General features: G+C 34.2%; 1 protein-coding gene across 4 annotated transcripts in view; it reads right to left on the bottom strand.

The window, feature by feature from the left end:
- Positions 1-857: 857 nt before the first annotated feature.
- LOC132728133 (mediator of RNA polymerase II transcription subunit 15-like) overlaps positions 858-19,816 on the bottom strand; it is a 35,192-nt gene continuing 16,233 nt past the window's right edge. For all 4 annotated transcript variants that reach the window (XM_060713758.1, XM_060713756.1, XM_060713757.1 and 1 more), the window contains 10 exons: positions 17,586-17,650; positions 17,090-17,226; positions 14,223-14,357; positions 13,562-13,646; positions 12,178-12,241; positions 11,816-11,982; positions 9,103-9,263; positions 8,155-8,253; positions 4,849-4,946; positions 858-945 (listed from right to left, as the gene is read on the bottom strand). In XM_060713758.1, the coding sequence (XP_060569741.1) occupies positions 910-945; positions 4,849-4,946; positions 8,155-8,253; positions 9,103-9,263; positions 11,816-11,982; positions 12,178-12,241; positions 13,562-13,646; positions 14,223-14,357; positions 17,090-17,226; positions 17,586-17,650 (1,047 nt within the window). In that variant the 3' untranslated portion in view covers positions 858-909. The remainder of the gene's footprint in view (positions 946-4,848; positions 4,947-8,154; positions 8,254-9,102; positions 9,264-11,815; positions 11,983-12,177; positions 12,242-13,561; positions 13,647-14,222; positions 14,358-17,089; positions 17,227-17,585; positions 17,651-19,816) is intronic.

Genomic DNA, 19,816 nt, shown 5'->3' on the forward strand with positions numbered 1-19,816 from the left:
CAAAAATTGTATAGGTTAGAGTTATCATTCTTGCGCACAGCATTCCTCCTCAATAAGATCTATCCACCTAAGACATTTCATGTTGATATCTCAAACACTTTTTGAGTTATGCTCCACTCAGGTGAAAAATTAAGTATGAAAAATAACAAAGGGCAATAACTCAAAAATTATGAAAGGTAGAGTTATCATTCTTGTGCACTGCACACCTCCTGAGTGAGATCTATGCACCTATGAAGTTTCATAATGATATCTCATAGGCTTTTTGAGTTATGCTCTGGACAAAAATCAATTTTGAAAAATAACAAAGGGCAATAACTCAAAAATTATGCAGGGTAGAGTTATCATTCTTGTGCACTGCATTCCTCCTCAATGAGGTCTATCCACCTATGAAGTTTCAAGTTGATAACTCAAATACATTTAGAGATATGCCCGGACAAAAATGTCGACGGAAGGATGGACGGACGGAGACTATTACTATATCCCCCGCCGCCTTTACGGCGGGGGATAATAAACACTTCTTTGCCAGTAACATTTTCACACTGAATCATAATGGCAAAATATGATATAGATAAGATATAGATTGATTTACAAGTTTCACTAAAAAGTTATTTTTCTTTTTTCATAGATAACCATCTATTAAATATGATCAACAAATTATGTAGTTTTTTTAATATGCTGTTTTTTGTTGGTTTGGTTTTTATATGTAAAATCATCATTTGATGGCAGAACATTTTTTTATCCACTATATGCATATGTGTAAAATGTGAAACTTTAAAGCTAAGCACCAGATCACACAGTTTTAATCCTAAAACATTGGCTCAAGGAAAAACGTTGCCTCCCACATGATTTGTTTGTTGTTGTTTTATTCCAGATCTATGTTATAAAGGGAGATAAACAATTTATTTAGTTTCAGGTTGGTGCACACGCCTTTCTCACACTCATTTCCTGAAATGGAAACATATACATGTTTTATATACATAATTTATATAAAATTCCAACAATTTTTTTTTAATTTGCATATACTGCACACCTGTTGAATAAAAACTACAATCTACATGTATACATGATAATTACGGGTGTGGCACATGATAATTATAGACTTTACATTTACAATAACTCATTTCATTTGTGCAGTAATAATATAAGATATTTGTCACACACTTATTTATGATCACTATGAAATATATAATACTTTGATATTTGTCAATATTAGCTGACTTACTTGGGCAGAGTGTAAATGCTGTTAATCTTAATTCACATGTATCATATCAATGATTTTACCCATGTTACTAATAAATAAATTTCTTATCTTTTATCAAAAAAAAAATACGAATAATGTTATGTCATAGCAAGTAATTTTTTTTTTAATGAAGGACTGACAAATCTATTTGAAAGGCTGATAAACTCATTTCAACACATCTTATATAAGCTTTCAGGGCTAGCTCAAGTTAATTTATAATGCCCACACATACAAGTAAGTTGCCCCACTCAATGTAACCCTACATTTCCATAGATACTGTTGAATGTGCATTAATGCAAATGGTTTTTATTTTCAACTGGATCATAAGCATAATTCTCCAAAGTAACAGTGTTGAATATTTTATCTAGATATGGAAGTAAATAAACAAGAGGACCATGATGGCCCTGAGGTCGCTCACCTGTATATAGGCCCCCCATCCCCCCATGACAATCAAATGAAAATCAATGACCCCCTGGGGCGGGGCCAATTTTGACCCCAGGGCTTTTATTGCACAAACTTGGTAGACACCCATAAGAAAATGTTTCATGCTAAACATCTAAGCTCTAGCTCATTGGGCTTTTTAAAAGAAGATTTTTTTAAAGTTTTTACTACACACATATAGTTAAAAACAATGACACCCCTGGGGCGGGGCCAGTTTTGACCCCAGGGCTTTTATTTGAACAAACTTTGTAGACACTTACTAGAAAAGTTTCATGCTTAATATCTAAACTCTAGCTATTTGGGTTTTTTCAAAGAAGATTTTTTAAGTTTTTGCTATACACATATAAAGAAAATCAATGACCCCGGGGCAGGGCCAATTTTGACCCCAGGTCTTTTATTTGAACAAACTTTGTAGACACTCACTAAAATATGTTTCATGCTTAATATCTTAACTCTAGCTATTTGGGTTTTTTCAAAGAAGATTTTTTAAGTTTTTGCTATACACATATTAGGAAAATCAATGACCCCCGGGGCGGTGCCAATTTTGTACCCAGGGCTTTTATTTGAACAAACTTGGTAGACACCTATTAGAACATGTTTGATGCTAAATATCTTAGCCATAGCTCTATGAGTTCTTTAAAAGAAGATTTTTAAGTTTTTACTATATGCATATAGGGAAAATCAATGACCCCCCGGGGCGGGGCCAATTTTGACCCCAGGGCTTTTATTTGAACAAACTTGGTAGACACTTATTAGAACATGTTTCATGCTAAATATCTTAGCTCTAGCTCTTTGGGTTCTTTAAAAGAAGATTTTTTAAGTTTTTACTATATGCATATAGGGATCAATGACCCCCTGGGGCGGGGCCAATTTTGACCCCAGGGCTTTTATTTGAACAAACTTGGTAGACACCTATTAGAACATGTTTGATGCTAAATATCTTAGCCATAGCTCTTTGAGTTCTTTAAAAGAAGATTTTTTTTTTTTTACTATATGCATATAGGGAAAATCAATGACCCCCCGGGGCGGGGCCAATTTTGACCCCAGGGCTTTTATTTGAACAAACTTGGTAGACACCCATTAGAGAATGTTTGATGCTCAATATCTTAGCCATAGCTCTTTGAGTTCTTTAAAAGAAGATTTTTTAAGTTTTAACTATATGCATATAGGGAAAATCAATGACCCCCCGGGGCGGGGCCAATTTTGACCCCAGGGCTTTTATTTGAACAAACTTGGTAAACACCCATTAGAACATGTTTCATGCTAAATATCTTAGCTCTAGCTCTTTGGGTTCTTTAAAAGAAATTTTTTTAAGTTTTTACTATATGCATATAGGGAAAATCAATGACCCCCCCCCGGGACGGGGCCAATTTTGACCCCAGGGCTTTTATTTGAACAAACTTGGTAGACGCCCATTAGAACATGTTTCATGCTAAATATCTTAGCAATAGCTCTTTGGGTTCTTTAAAAGAAGATTTTTTAAGTTTTTACTATATGCATATAGGGAAAATCAATGACCCCCTGGGGCGGAGCCAATTTTGACCCTAGGGCTTTTATTTGAACAAACTTGGTAGACACCTATTAGAACATGTTTGATGCTAAATATCTTAGCCATAGCTCTTAGGGTTCTTTAAAAGAAGATTTTTTAAGTTTTTACTATATGCATATAGGGAAAATCAATGACCCCCCGGGGCGGGGCCAATTTTGACCCCAGGGCTTTTATTTGAACAAACTTAGTAGAAACCCATTAGAACATGTTTCATGCTAAATATCTTAGCTCTAGCTCTTTGGGTTCTTTAAAACAAATTTTTTTAAGTTTTTACCATATGCATATAGGGAAAATCAATGACCCCCCGGGGCGGGGCCAATTTTGACCCCAGGGCTTTTATTTGAACAAACTTGGTAGACACTCACTAGAAGATGTTTCATGCCAAATATCTAAGCTCTAGCTCTTATGGTTTTTTAAAAGAAGATATTTAAAGTTTTTTCTTTCGGTTGCCATGGCAACCAGAGTTCTGCATGGAATTAAATTCTTTGAACAATTTTTAAAGGTGACCACCAAAGGAACATTCCTGTGAAGTTTGGATGAAATTGGCTCAGTGGTTTATGAGGAGATGTCATTTAAAGTAAAAGTTTACGGACGGACGACGGACGGACGCCGGACGAAAAGCGATCACAAAAGCTCACCCTGTCACTTTGTGACAGGTTAGCTAAAAAGTAACAGCTTTCTTATTTCAACTTAAACACCCAAATATGTGAAGAATACTGTACACAAAGATGACAAGGTGAAAAACAAGAGCTGTCCGTAAGACAGCGCGCTCGACTTTTTTATTGCTTGCCAATAAAAAAAGTTTTTGCAGTAAAAGGCAATACAAGAATCTCTGTATTTTTAAAGTGAACAATGGCCATAATTCAAATAAAATCTTTGACAGAATTACCTTCTCCTGGACATGTTTGGGAATCATGATTGTAAACAAGTATTCCAACTTTCAAATTAATATCTCAAACAGTTCAGTCAAAAAGTGGACTGGTACTAAAAACTTAACCAAGATTCTAAGTCGATAAAAGGCCTTAATTTTTAAAACAAATCATTGACAGAGTTACCTTCTCTTGCGTACAGATGGGGGTAATGATGTGAAATAGCATTAAAAGTTTCAAAGCAATATCTCAAAGGGTTAAGGCAATAAGTGGATTTTACCCATATTCAATGTATTTTCTAAGTCAAAAAGGGGCATAATTCTGTCAAAAACCTTGACAGAGTTATGTCCTCTTGTCTGTTGATGAAGGTCGTGATGGTAAACAAGTATGGTCAGTTTCAAAGCAATACCTCCAATGGTTTTGAAATAAAGTGAGGTGGTACAAAAAACTTAACCAAGCTCAATACACTTTCTAAGTCAAAAAAGGGCCATAATTCTGTCAAAAACCTTGACAGAGTTATGTACTCTTGTCTGTAGATGGAGGTTATGATGGTGAACAAGTATGGTAAGTTTCAAAGCCATACTTGTAATACTTCTGAAATAAAGTGGGGTGGTACGAAAAACTTAACCAAGGTGTGACGCCGACGCCGACGCCGGGGCGAGTAGGATAGCTCCCCTTTTCATAGAAAAGTCGAGCTAAAAACACATCAAGTACAGTAATGTGACTTTGTACTAATAAATGGTACGTACCCACATATCAAGTAGTGATGTAAATGTGAATTTACTCGGCAGATCTAGAAGATGTGTAACCATCGACTTCTGTATGGCACGAAGGAATGGTGTTGACTCTAAAATAGAACAATTAATAACAAAATACAGACATAGAAAAAACATAATTTGTATATTTAGACTTTTTATAAACCTTTTACCATTTGATTTTATGTAAAATATCAATTTTAAACTGCCGGGACATAAAGGGCTTATCCTTTGTCACCAGGGTAGAGCCAGGCCAGCCTGCACTCCTGCACAGACTCACAGGCTCTGTTGGTTTAAACATACATGTATTTATTTATTTAAGCTCGATTGCAAAACAAGTTGCAACTTATATAAATCACTTTCGAGTCCACTTCCTGGAACCAACCAGTGCTTGTGTCATATGAAGAAACATGGTCAAGACCCGAGTAGGGCTTGAACCCATGATCTCTGGGTTGAGAGGCAGACACCTTAACCACTATGCCACTGCTCTTTTCACAAGCTAACTTAAATTTTCATTGAAAATGGACAGTTCCCAAATGGACCTGGACAAGTCAATTTAAGAAATTTTGCAGGGTAAAGACCAAGGGAATTCATTATAATCAATGTAATTGAAAGTATAATAATCAACTTGATCAGACTGTACAAAGATATTGCCTCCTAATACCCTATACCAGAGAGCTAGAATTGCCACTAATATTGGAGATAGAAAAATCTGTAATCACACCAAGTATATGTAAAATGCATTCACTTAATAAAGTATAACTTGTGAAGTATAAACAACCTTCTGTAAACTTATTTAATATACATGTATGTACCATCACAATGACAATACTTAGCATTAAAAAAAATCATGCTTGTGGGCTCAAGAACAGAAGTCTGTGAGCCATATGATGCTACTATCATTTTAAAATTGGCTGAAAAACATTCTTTTTTTATAGAAAATACTTTTTTTTTTAAAGAAAAAAATTCCCAAGTCATTGATTTAATTTGACTTGATTTGGGAGAAAAATACGCAAAAATGTTAATACAGAAATTGAATGAAATAAACAAGAAGATTTACTTTGACCTTCATTTCTAGCAAAAAAATTTCTTATATAAAGTGCTTTCTATAATTTTTTTGTTATTGTCTTTTTTGTGTGCCTGTGTTTTTTTGTATATAACATAACCAAGGTTTCAAAACAAGACATTCATTCAAGACATGTGAAGTGATAATAAATCATGGCATTTTCTACATCAAAACACAGAGTCAGAATCATTTATCTAAGTAAATCATTTACGGCCTAACCTTTGTTTCATGACAGATCTATTTTCTTTCGTCAAACAAAAATAATAATCGTAGCACAGGTGCGAGATATTATCACAGTAGTTAAGGTAAAAGTACAGGAATAATAATTATGATGTACTCTAAGTATTGTCTTAAAAGAATCTCTGACAATGTGTAAGTAATAATAAAATCTGTCCAACTTTTTCTTAAGTAGAAAAAAGTATTCCAGGGACGCTGGTTTGATTCTCAGTTGAGACGCAATATCTCCATGACAACTGATTTCAGACATTGAGCCTAATGTTCATTTGTCTCTCAACACTAAATCAGAAATCATGTTGTATTAGAAGTCGGTCACTTCGGATGTAATTGGTATCAACAGGTCAGTTATCCAGGAAAACTAAAAAGGTTGGATTAGCTGCCAAGATTTGACAAAAATATCATGAAAATCTGCATAAAAAAAATTAAAATAAAATTGAATATGAACTTTAAGTCTTTAATTGTTTTTTCTAATTCATATCATAAATAAATAAAAAAATCACAAAATGAAAAATTGATTAAAAACTGCATTCAAATTAAACTTGGCTTATTAATACATGTATATGAATTTCAATAATTACATTTGCCAAAGACCTCCCTTCCCCACCAGCCTACATATAGGTAGGTTATCATTACCCTGAACATTACATACATCAATCAATCTATCAAATGAATAGCTCTTGATCTTTAAACTGAAATATTGTTTTATACCTATATTCAATTAAAAAGGTTACCATCTGCCATGTAATTTACATGTACACAGCTGTATATATTTCATACATTATCAGGCATGTAAATTTTCTAACAGTTTAAAGGGTCAATTTATCATAATTAATTTGCCAGATTCTGTGTTCTGTAATAGTTATTAGAAAAACGATGTGTCATGATTTTTTTCCCTCTCAGCATCATAGTTATTTATCACGAGTCATTCCACCTGACATTACCCCACCCAATAATCTAGACATATGAAAACAAAATCTATGCCAGTGAGTGACAGTCTTGATGTAAACATCACATAAAAAAATACCTTTTACTTATACCCAAACTATATACATGTACATTACAGTTTTCTGTGTTCCTGCAATACATTTCTTGATGCAAAAAACAAATGCCTGATAAAATCATGTATAAGTATGGGAACAATGATGGAAAAGCTTCACAAACAAAATCTCAATCTGATTTGTATGGAATTTAAAAAAGTACCGTTTTTTTTCGAACAAAACAAGAGACTAATATTTATTTCTGGCTAGATTGACCTTGAAAAGGTTTGAAAGTCAATACATGTATATATTGCTACATTCATAAGTAAGGTAACTGTGTTAATATACAAGGAGAGAAAACATGATAAAAGAGGAGTAACTCTGATCAGATTAGGGGAAAAGAATACAACTAGAGTTGTATCCCATGTTGTTTGATGTATTATTGCATTTGCCTTTTTTTTGGATTAAAAAAAAAGCTAAAGACTAACAGTATGTTTATCTATTTTTTACCCTGACTAACATATTACTGGTGAAAATTTGGTAACTGGATTTCCTGAATAACTAACAAATAATTACCGATTTCTCTGCAATTGTCTGACTACAAAATGATTTCTGAAATAGCAGTGAGGGACAAATAATCATTAGACTCAATGTCTGAGATCAATAGATGTTATCCGGAACTCGGTAAATGTTGGTTTTTACCAGCTAATCCATAGGTACAAACAAACTTTTACCTTTATAGCTTCACCGTGTACTACCCCTCACAATAGTTTGGTCAAACTGTTGCGCTTATTTTCGAAGCTGTAACTGTAAAAGTTTGTTCATACTAACTAATTAACTGGGAAAACCCAAATATTCTTCATTCCAGAGTTAGTTACCAAGGAATTTCACCAGGCCTGAGGATTGAAGCAATCAGTCTTGCATTTCTTATCAGAAGCTCTCCCTATTGAACTAAGTGGACAAACCTAGACAAAATAGGGTCTTCCGTCCTTGTAAAAGCTTACATACACTGAAACTTACCGTAATCTTTTCTACTGGTAGAACATTCGGGACTATTTTCAGGATAATCAAACGGTACAGTGACTAGTATAGGTGGTACGATAGGGAGGTTCTCATCATCTACAAAAAACAACACCACAACACATGTACAACAAATGATATATATGTAGTTGTTCTTTACAGAGAAAATAAAATGCAATGAATAAAAATTATTGCATTGAGGTTCGTATCACCATGTTGTGCTTCAAAATTAAACTATTAAAGGCCAGATAGGTGACATGTCCAGGGCATGGCTGAGGGGTTAACGCGTCAGACTAATAATCTAAACATGGCTAGCCGCATTGGTTCAAACCCGTCAGGGGCAAGTTGTTGTTTAGTCATTGTTTAGTACTGGTTGGTTCCAGGAACGGATTCGAAAGTGTGTCTATAAGGTCCAGCTTCCTACACAATCGAACTTAAATAAATTCTGTATAAACCAAACAATACTGATAGTGAAAGCTACTTTTTGTGCCTTAACAGGCAGATGGACCATCATTAAGCATAGACTGCAGTATAGATACTGACTGAATTAAAATCAAACTATTTTGAAGACATTTGTAATGAATTATATATATTGATATGTTATAAATGAACATGTATTCTTTAAAAGTGTAAAACACTGATGTCTATGGTATTTAGTTCTGTATTTTAGTGATCAAACCTGTATTTTCTGGACAGTGAACAAGTACATGCTGTATACATTGTATAGGCTTAACATTTTTGCTCAAACAAAGAATTTATCAGCCGGACATTTCATTAAGTCAAGACATTGCATTATCATTTTCTACTATAAAATACATTTTATTAGTGAAGTGAAGCAATCAACAAAGGATAAGTTTAAAATTTATTTATTGTATTAAACCAATATTTCAACTTGAGTCTTCATCAGGGTTTAAAAAATTATTATGTTTTTTTATCAAGACTACTCACCAAGCCTGCAGACCAGATGAATGTCTTTGGAACCAGCATGTTGTATGGGATCCAGCTTGACTTTAAACCGTCGGTCTAACCTTGCAATCTCGCCTTGTAGAATATCCGGTAACTTACTCTTCTCCTCAACCTTCCGTCTCTTCGGTGGCGGACTTGGCGGTCTACAATAAATTAATTGATACTTTGTTTGGTTTTGACCACTCTTAAACACAATTTCTGTCATATCGCATCGAAATAGGAAGGATGATTTTGGCTACCCTCCCTGTGCTGCAAACTTACAGCAACATCAGGGGTCAAGATCACCTTACCAGCTTCAGCTAAGAGATTCATAGACTCCAGTAATTCAAACCCATTTAGTTTCCTCTTACAATCATAGGGATAAACAATGGCTGCAATCATGGCCCTCATGGGGTAATCGAAACTTAAGATGGTTATGTTTCCATATAGCAGCAGGGGTGTAGCTAGGGCAATTTTAAATATAAGCACAAATGTAAACGCAGGGGGTCTAGGGGGCCGCGTAGGCCCCCTTGCAGGTCCAGGGCAGAGCCCTGGTGGAGGTTCAGGGGGCGAAGCCCCCGAAAGCTCCGCGGATTTAGTCATTTGAGGATGATTCGATTATACGATTTCACGTGCATTTAATGTCACATAAATGTGGTTTTAATCCTAAAAAAAGGCAATTTTATTAGACTTAAGATTACACCCAAGGAGATACTTAACGCTGGCTCTTTCTAACTTAAATGAGAGTCCTCGACACTATCGTTGTAGAGGTAGGTGAAAATGGTAATAACAGGGTTTTTAAACTATCCGATTTAAAATCTCGTTTTTCAACAAATCTGAGAATGTTATGCCAAGTAGAACATCTTTCTCGTTGTTTAGGATTTTTCCTTCACTATAAATTTCGCACAATCAATGCTACGCGATTAAACAGTTTAATGTTCATATCAAAACGAAAGAGTAGGAATAATACGTACCCAATGACCAAAAAAGCAAATAAAATAATCTAGATTAAAGAAACTCTTTTTGAAAAACATTCTACATCTAGTAAACAATTTAAAAATACATTGAAATTTGCTCTTGAAAGTCAACTAATTAGTGATAAAAAGTTTTTAAAAATAGCACACTTTATAGATGTATAGCGACCTAGTACACTACTACTTGGATACTGAAGAAACTATTCATTTGGAAATTCTGTTTTAGTATATGCATGACTAATAATCGGCATAATTCCACAATTTCGACACTTATTGAATGGTTCTGTTGGCTCCGTCACATTTGCGAGGGCTCTTTTGCATTGCCTATGACACCAGCACCGTGTCAATTCCCGGCATTTGAATAAATGTTAATACTTTATTTATTTAATTAATATCTGTGAACAAAATTTTGTATTCAGCCAAAGGGGAGGTTAGGATCATTTTCCATCCATGATAAAATTGGCAGATATTAACGGAAAGAAATCACACAAGTTAATATTTGGTAAACGTACTAGCAACGTAATTACATTTTTTACTATTTTCGTTGGTTTTTTTCTTCAAATTTTCAATGAGTCATTTCACTGCAATTATGTTTGCAAGAAAAAATATAATCCTTCCAAAACTCATTGTTGAAACAATTTGCAACAGACTGATTTTCAGACGCCCACTTGATGCGACATATTGAACTTGCACGTCTCATATCTATAACTGTCGGAACTTGCATACATATTTTGATATATTAATCACATTAAAATTCAGTCAAATCAATTTGTTTTAATATCAAGAACAAGCCATATTCCGCTCAAAATAAAACTTTAGTCACTGATAGATATCACATTTATAATACCTAAAATTTAAGAAATTCCGTTTCGACATATTGTCTTACATGTTTTTTGTGATATCTATGACATGTCGATATTATCAAAATGTCTGCATTATTTTATTTTATTCATAAAATTAAAAAGAATTGAAACTTTTTCAAAAGCTAATGTATTATTTCTTAATATTTTACGGAAAGAGCTCGTATTCAAGCTACATGTGAGGTGAGTTTAATACAAAAATTAATCACTTTTAAAAACGAAACGGAGGTACCTATATCTACATAAAAAACAAATGAATAATTTTATATAACTATGTAAAAATAGAGTCTAGTACATTATAATCAGGGTATATCTATTTGAAAGGCCCTGTTATAATCAAATACAATAAATTTGGTCTTTTTCATACATTGCGTAAGTTGACCGCATGCCGGATAGCACTAGTTTTTAAGCCATTTTTCGCATTGAAATGATTTTCTAATTTTTCACCTCCCAAAATAAATTGTACGCACGTGGGTATTTGGCGTATAGGCAGCTACGCCACTGTAGCAGTATTGCTCCAACATTTCAGCCAGCACTATATTGTTGGTAATGTACGAAGGTCAATAATAAGATGATAAAGAAATGAGCTACTATACTGGTAGAGGTAAATGCAAGTTCAAAGGCTTCCTTGGTCACCAATGGCAACAAAAAAAAACCCCACAAATCTCAAGGTATGTTGATTAAAGAGTTTTCATATAGACATATAGGCAAAATTAAAAATGTTCTATAGAATTTCTTTAAACTTGGCATGTTGTTAGAATATGATAACAGAAACATTTTATTCAAAAAAAATATTGGGGTCACCGTTTTCATTTTTGAGTTATCTGCCTTAAACTATATTAGTTAAGTGACTGTGAAAGCCTAGTAAACCATATTTGTTACCTTATTGGGTTCCCAAATATGGCAGACATTGCTGGTCCAAAGGTTTTGTGTAGAACATGGTTAAAAGATGGTGATGTGATATGTGCAGCTACTGAGTCTAGCAGAGGTTGACACATATGTACATGTGGAGCTTGGGGTGGAGGCGGGGCCGACGAGGACTGTCCACTCTGAAGAAGAAAAACATAACTCATAGGGTTGCAATTGATAATTATTGGGAAAAAAAAATTATTTATACTTTATACATAGATAATGGAGAAATAAAAAGCACATGTATAACACATATGAAACATTACTGTTAAGAAAAGAGAATTATTAACAGGAAAATCTATCACAATAACCTACATAAAGTTTAATCAACTTACAATTTTTGGTCCCATTAATTTATCCAAGACTGTTTCACACTTAGCTAATGTAGCCATAGGAACTCTGAAATGCAAAGAAAATTTACATTTAAAATTAGTATAAAGACTGACAAAGCTGAATTACACCATTCAATTGTTAACCCGTAACCAGACTTTGAGTATGGAACAGTCCAAAGAAACATTTAAGGATTTCAGTATTAAAATAGTACAAGGATGTCTCAGTTATTTTTTCCCTATATCTTACAGCCAAATAAAAGCTATTTCCCCTAGCCCAAAATAGCTATATTTTCTCCTAAAATGCACTGTGCACATTCTTCACAAGAACCATGACTTAACAGCAGCTGTGATAAATTTAATTGACTGACAGACAGAAAACTATACCTACAGATAGCCACTGCTATTTACCATGCATGTTAATTAAATTGAACTGAAATTGAAAATTTGATCAAATCTATGGGTTTATTCAATTTTCAATTGTTGCAATTTGATTTCTGGGTTTCCCCTTTTCCTGATTTATAGTGCTATATTTCCCCTTCAGAAAGCCACAGGTTGTTTTGAAAATTGAAAAAAATATCACTGAAGCTGGTTTGGCTCTATACTGGTGGCAAAGGCCAATCATTTTCAAGATCCAGCATGTTAAAAAACTGCTACACAAATTTCTGTCCTTTAAATATCTTGGAAAAGATGCAATCAAAATGGGTAACAGTGTCAACATCAAGATTTTTGAGTCCTCAAATACCAACAACTTTCATAACCTTCATGTAGGATCACAGCACTGGTTAGCTCCTAGCAGTGGACTTGGGATTGATTAAAAAAAAATTTCAGCTTCAAGCTTTCTCCATAATTCAGCATGAATAAATGAGCAAGTCATTAGCATTCAGGTAGTCTTACTGTAAAGTTTTTCCGTCAAAATATTTTAACAGCTGCCAGTATCGTAGCAAATCAGTTATTTCCGGAACATTATTTTTACAAAATGTTGGGCATTAGATTATTTACAAGCAATCATCCTTTATCGCTATGTACTAAATTCCGGTTATAAACATTTATAAAGTACTGAATACCAAAGATTGTGAATAACAACGTTCCATGAATGACCGATTTATTACGATATTGGCCAATATTAGAATTTTGGCGGGAAAGCATTGCAGTAAGACTACCTAAAAAGTACCATAATCTTTTAGAAAAACTGTCACAACTTCATCATTTCATACGTTTATACAGCTCAAAGCCTATTCTGAAATTTCTTTAACATTTAGTAAATTTCAGGTTAATGACAGCATTTTGCAACATACATGTAGTTACCAGAACTGGACATGGATCTAACCTTAAAACTTATCTAAAGCAACTCTGCTATAAAGATGTGTTTTATAATGTTCACTATTACCTTTTGCTTGGGTTTGTTAGAATGTCATGAAGGTTTTTCAGTTTGTTGATGTCATTCTTCCTCTGGTCGGATGATTCTGACTTTCCTGCAAAAAGGTAAAATGCAAACAACCAAATTAATCCATTTCCTACTTAAATTATAAAAATGGACTCCACCAGTTTAAAATCTGGAACTGTCCATTGACGTCTTTGGGGATTTCAACATCAAAATGCAGAAAGATAAGTTAAAATTTACAGATCTATAAGCTGACTGACATGGCAATATGACTTTGAAGTTTGTATATGTAAATTTGTATACACATATAAAACTAACAGAATAAAGCCAGTTCAAAGTGCTTGAATGTGCGGACATATGAGCACCTACAGACGCTTAACAGAAATCATGATCACAAGCAGAAAATAATCACTTTTTTCCCTGATTCTTACATAATCGTATATAAATCTGGGTGAAGAGATTTAAAGTATAATTCAGCGAGTAAAAAAGGCGAGATTTTAGCATCTAAACATTCAATCACCTTGTCCAGCTAATACCGGAATATGGTATTCAACTACCATGCTCCAGTTAATTTTCCAGTCTCATTATTCCAGTAGTCTAAATACTTTCTTATCAGTCAAGCTTCTTCCCGATATGGATGAAAATCATGCATGATATATATACGTACCATCTTCTGTTTTCTTGATCATTCTCCTCAGAGGCTCTATGTATTTATATAGGGATTTCAACTTCTCCAGGTATGCCTGCTCCTCTGCGGCCTGACTAGCAGGACTCGGTTCTGGGCCGACTGACCCAGGGTTTCCTACAAACATTTAAACAATACATCATTGTATAATTCTTGTATAAAACTTTGCACTTTTAGCTGGGTTCATAAAATACAGAAAAGGACTCACATTACAAAAATAAAAATTCATATTTCCAGACAAATTGGATATGACGTTAGCAAGTGCAAATTATTTTGACCTATACTTGATAATTCTTAAACAAGATAGACCATTTTTAGAAACATCTTTAATATCTGATAATGGAAAATTACAACTTATATACAATCCTACAGTCTTTGTCATTCTTTCAATTTCTATAAATGTTACATTTTATATAAAATACAGTTTATGATAATTTTTTATACATGTTAAAAGTGTTCAGTTTAAGTATTAAGAATTAAGTACCGCACAAGCTAGGAGGCATGAGGGATATTGCACTTTGTCATTATCCCTCATATGTGTACAGACTCAATCAAACCGAGTCTGCAATTTTCATGTAAATTTGCTCTTTTTAATGCGTCTGAGGGATCACTTTTTTCCAGACATTTATACAACAAGAGGGCCATGATGGCCCTGAGGTCGCTCTAGCTCATTGGGTTTTTTAAAAGAAGATTTTTTTAAGTTTTTACTATACACATATAGTTAAAAACAATGACACCCCTCGGGCAGGGCCAGTTTTGACCCCTGGGCTTTTATTTGAACAAACTTTGTAGATATTTACTTAAAGATGTTTCATGCTTTATATTTAAACTCTAGTTATTTGGGTTTTTTCAAAGAAGATTTTTAAGTTTTTGCTATGTATATAAGGAAAATCAATGACCCCCGGGGGACGGGGGGGCCAGTTTTGACCCCAGGGCTTTTATTTGAACATACTTGGTAGACACCCATTAGAACATGTCTCATGCTAAATATCTTAGCTCTAGCTCTTTGGGCTCTTTAAAAAAAGATTTTATAAGTTTTTACTATATGCATATAAGGAAAATCAATGACCCCTGGGGCGGGGCCAATTTTGACCCCAGGGCTTTTATTTGAACAAACTTAGTAGACATTCACTAGAAGATGTTTCATGCCAAATATCTAAGCTCTAGCTCTTACGATTCTTTAAAAGAAGATTTTTTAAGTTTTTACTATATGCATATAGGGAAAATCAATGACCCCCGGGGCGGGGCCAATTTTGACCCAAGGGCTTTTATTTGAATAAACTTGGTAGACATTCACTAGAAGATGTTTCATGCCAAATATCTAAGCTCTAGCTCTTATGGTTCTTTAAAAGAAGATTTTTTAAGTTTTTACTATATGCATATAGGGAAAATCAATTACCCCCCAGGGCGGGGCCAATTTTGACCCCAGGGCTTTTATTTGAACAAACTTGGTAGACATTTACTAGAAGATGTTTCATGCCAAATATCTAAGCTCTAGCTCTTTGGGTTCTTTAAAAGAAGATTTTTTAAGTTTTTACTTTATGCATATAGGGAAAATCAATGACCCCCTGGGGCGGGGCCAATTTTGACCCCAGGGCTTTTATTTGAACAAACTTGGTAGACATTCACTAGAAGATGTTTCATGCCAAATATCTAAGCTCTAGCTCTTACAGTTCTTTAAAAGAAGATTTTTTAAGTGTTTACTATATGCATATAGGGAAAATCAATGACCCCCCGGGGCGGGGCCAATTTTGACCCCAGGGCTTTTATTTGAACAAACTTGGTAGACACTCACTAGAAGATGTTCCATGCCAAATATCTTAGCTCTAGCTCTTACAGTTCTTTAAAAGAAGATTCTTTAAGTTTTTACTATATGCATAAAGGGAAAATCAATGACCCCCTGGGGCGGGGCCAATTTTGACCCCAGGGCTTTTATTTGAACAAACTTGGTAGACATTCATTAGAAGATGTTTCATGCCAAATATCTAAGCTCTAGCTCTTAGGGTTGTTTAAAAGAAGATATTTAAAGATTTTTCTTTCGGTTGCCATGGCAACCAGAGTTCTGCATGGAATTAAATTCTTTGAACAATTTTTAAAGTTGACCACCAAAGGAAAATTCCTGTGAAGTTTGGATGAAATTGGCTCAGTGGTTTATGAGGAGATGTCTTTTAAAGCAAAAGTTTACGGACGGACGACGGACGGAGGACGGCCGGACGCCTGACGAAAAGCGATCACAAAAGCTCACCCTGTCACTTTGTGACAGGTGAGCTAACAAAACAGCAGGTGTCAAGTGCTGTGTGGCAAACGTAAAAAGTTGCCCCGTACATCACTTCAGTGTTGTTATATTTTTCTGGTTCTTCTGGATCAGGAGTCCAGGACTTTGAAGTGTTGATACTTGAGTACCACTCAAGCCGGTGCTAGGGGGCTTGTAGGGATGCTGCACTTTTTCATTATCCCTTATGTACAGACTCAATCAAACAGAGACTGTGATTTTCATGTTTGCTGTTTTTAATGCTTCCAAGGGATCCCATTTTTCCAGATATTTTCACATTTTATATAAAATATAGTTAACGATAATTTTTATAAATCTTACATTTTATATAATGTGATTCAGGAGTTGAACAAGCAACTGTAATACTGAGCAACTATGTTTGAAATTCAACATATGGCTATGAATTCAAAATTTAATAACTCAATAACTTGAACCCGTATTTAAATTCAAAACATTAAAAGGAAAACTGAATAAAAGGAAAGTTAACTTCAAGGAGGCATCACACATGTGATCTAGGTCTGTTTTTAAAACTCCATCAATAGAATATCACTGTTTGTAATATAGTTAGTTATCATACCTGGTGTATTAAGTGCTGTGCTTGGTGATGGGGCACCCATTGACATTGTGCCACCACGTGGAGACGGAACTATGGCAGGTGCTGGTGATGTCATCATTGTCATTGGAGATCCAACCTGCTGATGTTGCTGTTGGGAACTGAAATAAAACAAAAGCTGTGAATGATAAAAATACATCTTCTACAGAGCAACACCCTTTGGAAGATTTTGGCCCTTTGGGAGATATTGGCCCTTTGGGAGACTTTGGCCCTTTGGGAGACTTTGGCCCTTTTGGAGACTTTGACCCTTTTGAAAGACTTTGGCCCTATGAGAGACTTTGGCTCTTTGGGAGAGATTGGCCCTTTGGGAGACTTTGTCATTTTGGGAGACTTTGACCCTTTGAAAAACTTTGGCCCTTTTGGAGACTTCAAAGCATGAGTATCTTAGTAGAACCACAAACCTAGCTATGTATGAATATCAGCTTTAACATGGAAAGAAAATATTGTAAAATAAGATTACCTTTGTTGTGCGGGAGAGGGTATGGCTCCCTGGTTCATTTGATTGGTGGACATCTGTGGACTTGCCTGTAATTATACCAACAAATAAACCTCTGTGTAAACAAATAATACTTTTGGTAAACAAAAAAAATCTGCTTGGTAAACAAACTGTTCCATTGGTAGACTTCAACTATGAAAAATCCCACTCAACTACCTTTTTTTTTAGTTGTTACTTTGTAACTGTAACAACTTTGTTTCTTAAAACAAACACGAACACAAGGTCTGTAAACTAAAAACTGTCATAATAAAATAGATTATAATGCAAAAAATATAATTTTGTTAAGTAAACAAAAAAAATCTTCAAGAATTATTAGTTGACATGACTGGTGGGAGGCGATTTATACAATCTTTAGCTTTTATCAAAACACAGTTTTTTCTAAATCTAAAAATCAATGTAAAAGCGAATTTTGTTGTGATTTATGCTTCTGAGGCATCACACTTCTCCAGTTTTTAAAAAAAAATTAAAAAGTAAAATATTTCGATTTGTTTCATTTACCTCACACAAACATAGTATAGGTCTTATGGTGACTTTCCAGTTTTAATGGTGGAGGAAGACCTCAGGTGCCCTTCCTAGCATTATTTCAGGCACGAAAGGGCACTTGAGTAGAACCACCGACATTTTGTAAGCTAGCTGGATAGCTTCCTCACTTGAATTAATCTAAAGTCCCCGTCAGGATTCGAACCCACAGCGGTAAGGGGCAAGTGGTTTGAAGTCAACGACCTCAACCACTCGTCAAGAACACCCTGTATAATATTTCAATACTGTATTTACCAATATTATTGTTAAAACATTCAGCATGAAAATTGGTGCAAGTGATTATATAAAGCATCATGCAAATTAAATTATGTCTCTAAAATTGGTATATGACATGGCAGTTAGAACTTGAGCGAAATAACAAATCAAATGTCCTTTAGGATCACCTCCCTTTGAAGACGTGATTATGAAAAATACAAAATAAAACTGAAAAATCAAATCAAATTCTGAACTAGTCAGATACACATGCTTATAATTAAACATTCCAGAAATAAAACAGTCGATATATCTTTAGCATTTATATAAATATTAATATACCATATACATCATAGTAAATGTCCATGACAAAACAGCATACTGCAAGGGGGAGGCGTTTAATTGAATTATACGTTATAAATAATATCTGCAGATTGAAAAAGTTGCAGTATAAGGCAACAAAAAAACTGTGAATAAGCAAACAGGTATCAATTATCATGGGTTCATTTCGTTAATTAAGACAGATGATAAATAGTTAGTGAAGAGATAGGGGGATGATTATAAGAACAGGAGCACTAGTTAAAATAAATATATACTTTACAGAAGATTTTTCAATAGAAACTTGGTAAAACGATTCAAATACATATAGAAATATGATGTTTGATGTCACCAAAAAGAAGTATCCACCTTCACCCTTACAGCTGAATTCAAATATTAATTTCATCTAGATAATTAAAATATCTCAAAATTTAGCTTGTAGAATCGAAAAACTATGGTAAAAATAACTTTTGACACATTTTCAATTTGATTTACATAAAATTAAAAATAAAAAGATTTGAGTGACTTGACAATTTCTTGTTTTACAACAATTAAAATATTGTATTTTTCATTAAAAAAGTATACTTGATGTAAAGGTATTTTGGCATTTTTGCCAGCAATTATATTAAATAAATGCTAGCTGACTTATTATGAACTTTGCATTTTTTTTATCCTAGAACCGCAACCAAAAACACAAAGATGTCACGGGTTTGTCAAACATTGTTTTCCTTTATAATCATACACCATCTTATTCATCCTTCACCCCTAAAACCTAACACCAAGTAAGCATTTTAATTTTTAGTTCAAAATTATAAACACAGCACTAACACAACTATTCCAAACACTTCCCCAACCAAACATTAATATATAAAATAAGAAAACTGCATATTTGTTGGCTTTTTTCATTTCTCGCACCTACACACCAAACTCACTTAAAGCAATTTTCCTTTACCTTGCTATTGGCTATATTTTTCCTACAATTCTAAAGAGTTATCAATACACAGCATAGATTTTTATATGTCAATACACGCCCAGAACCATTACACAATGATAGCATTACACACATGTCAAACATATAAGCCGCATTACGACAAAACCAACATAATGAGTTTGCGACCAGCATGGATCAAGACCAGCCAGCGCAT

This window comes from Ruditapes philippinarum, unplaced genomic scaffold (assembly GCF_026571515.1).
Source record: "Ruditapes philippinarum isolate M1 unplaced genomic scaffold, ASM2657151v2 ctg9146_1_1_1_1, whole genome shotgun sequence".
Lineage (NCBI taxonomy): Eukaryota > Metazoa > Mollusca > Bivalvia > Venerida > Veneridae > Ruditapes > Ruditapes philippinarum.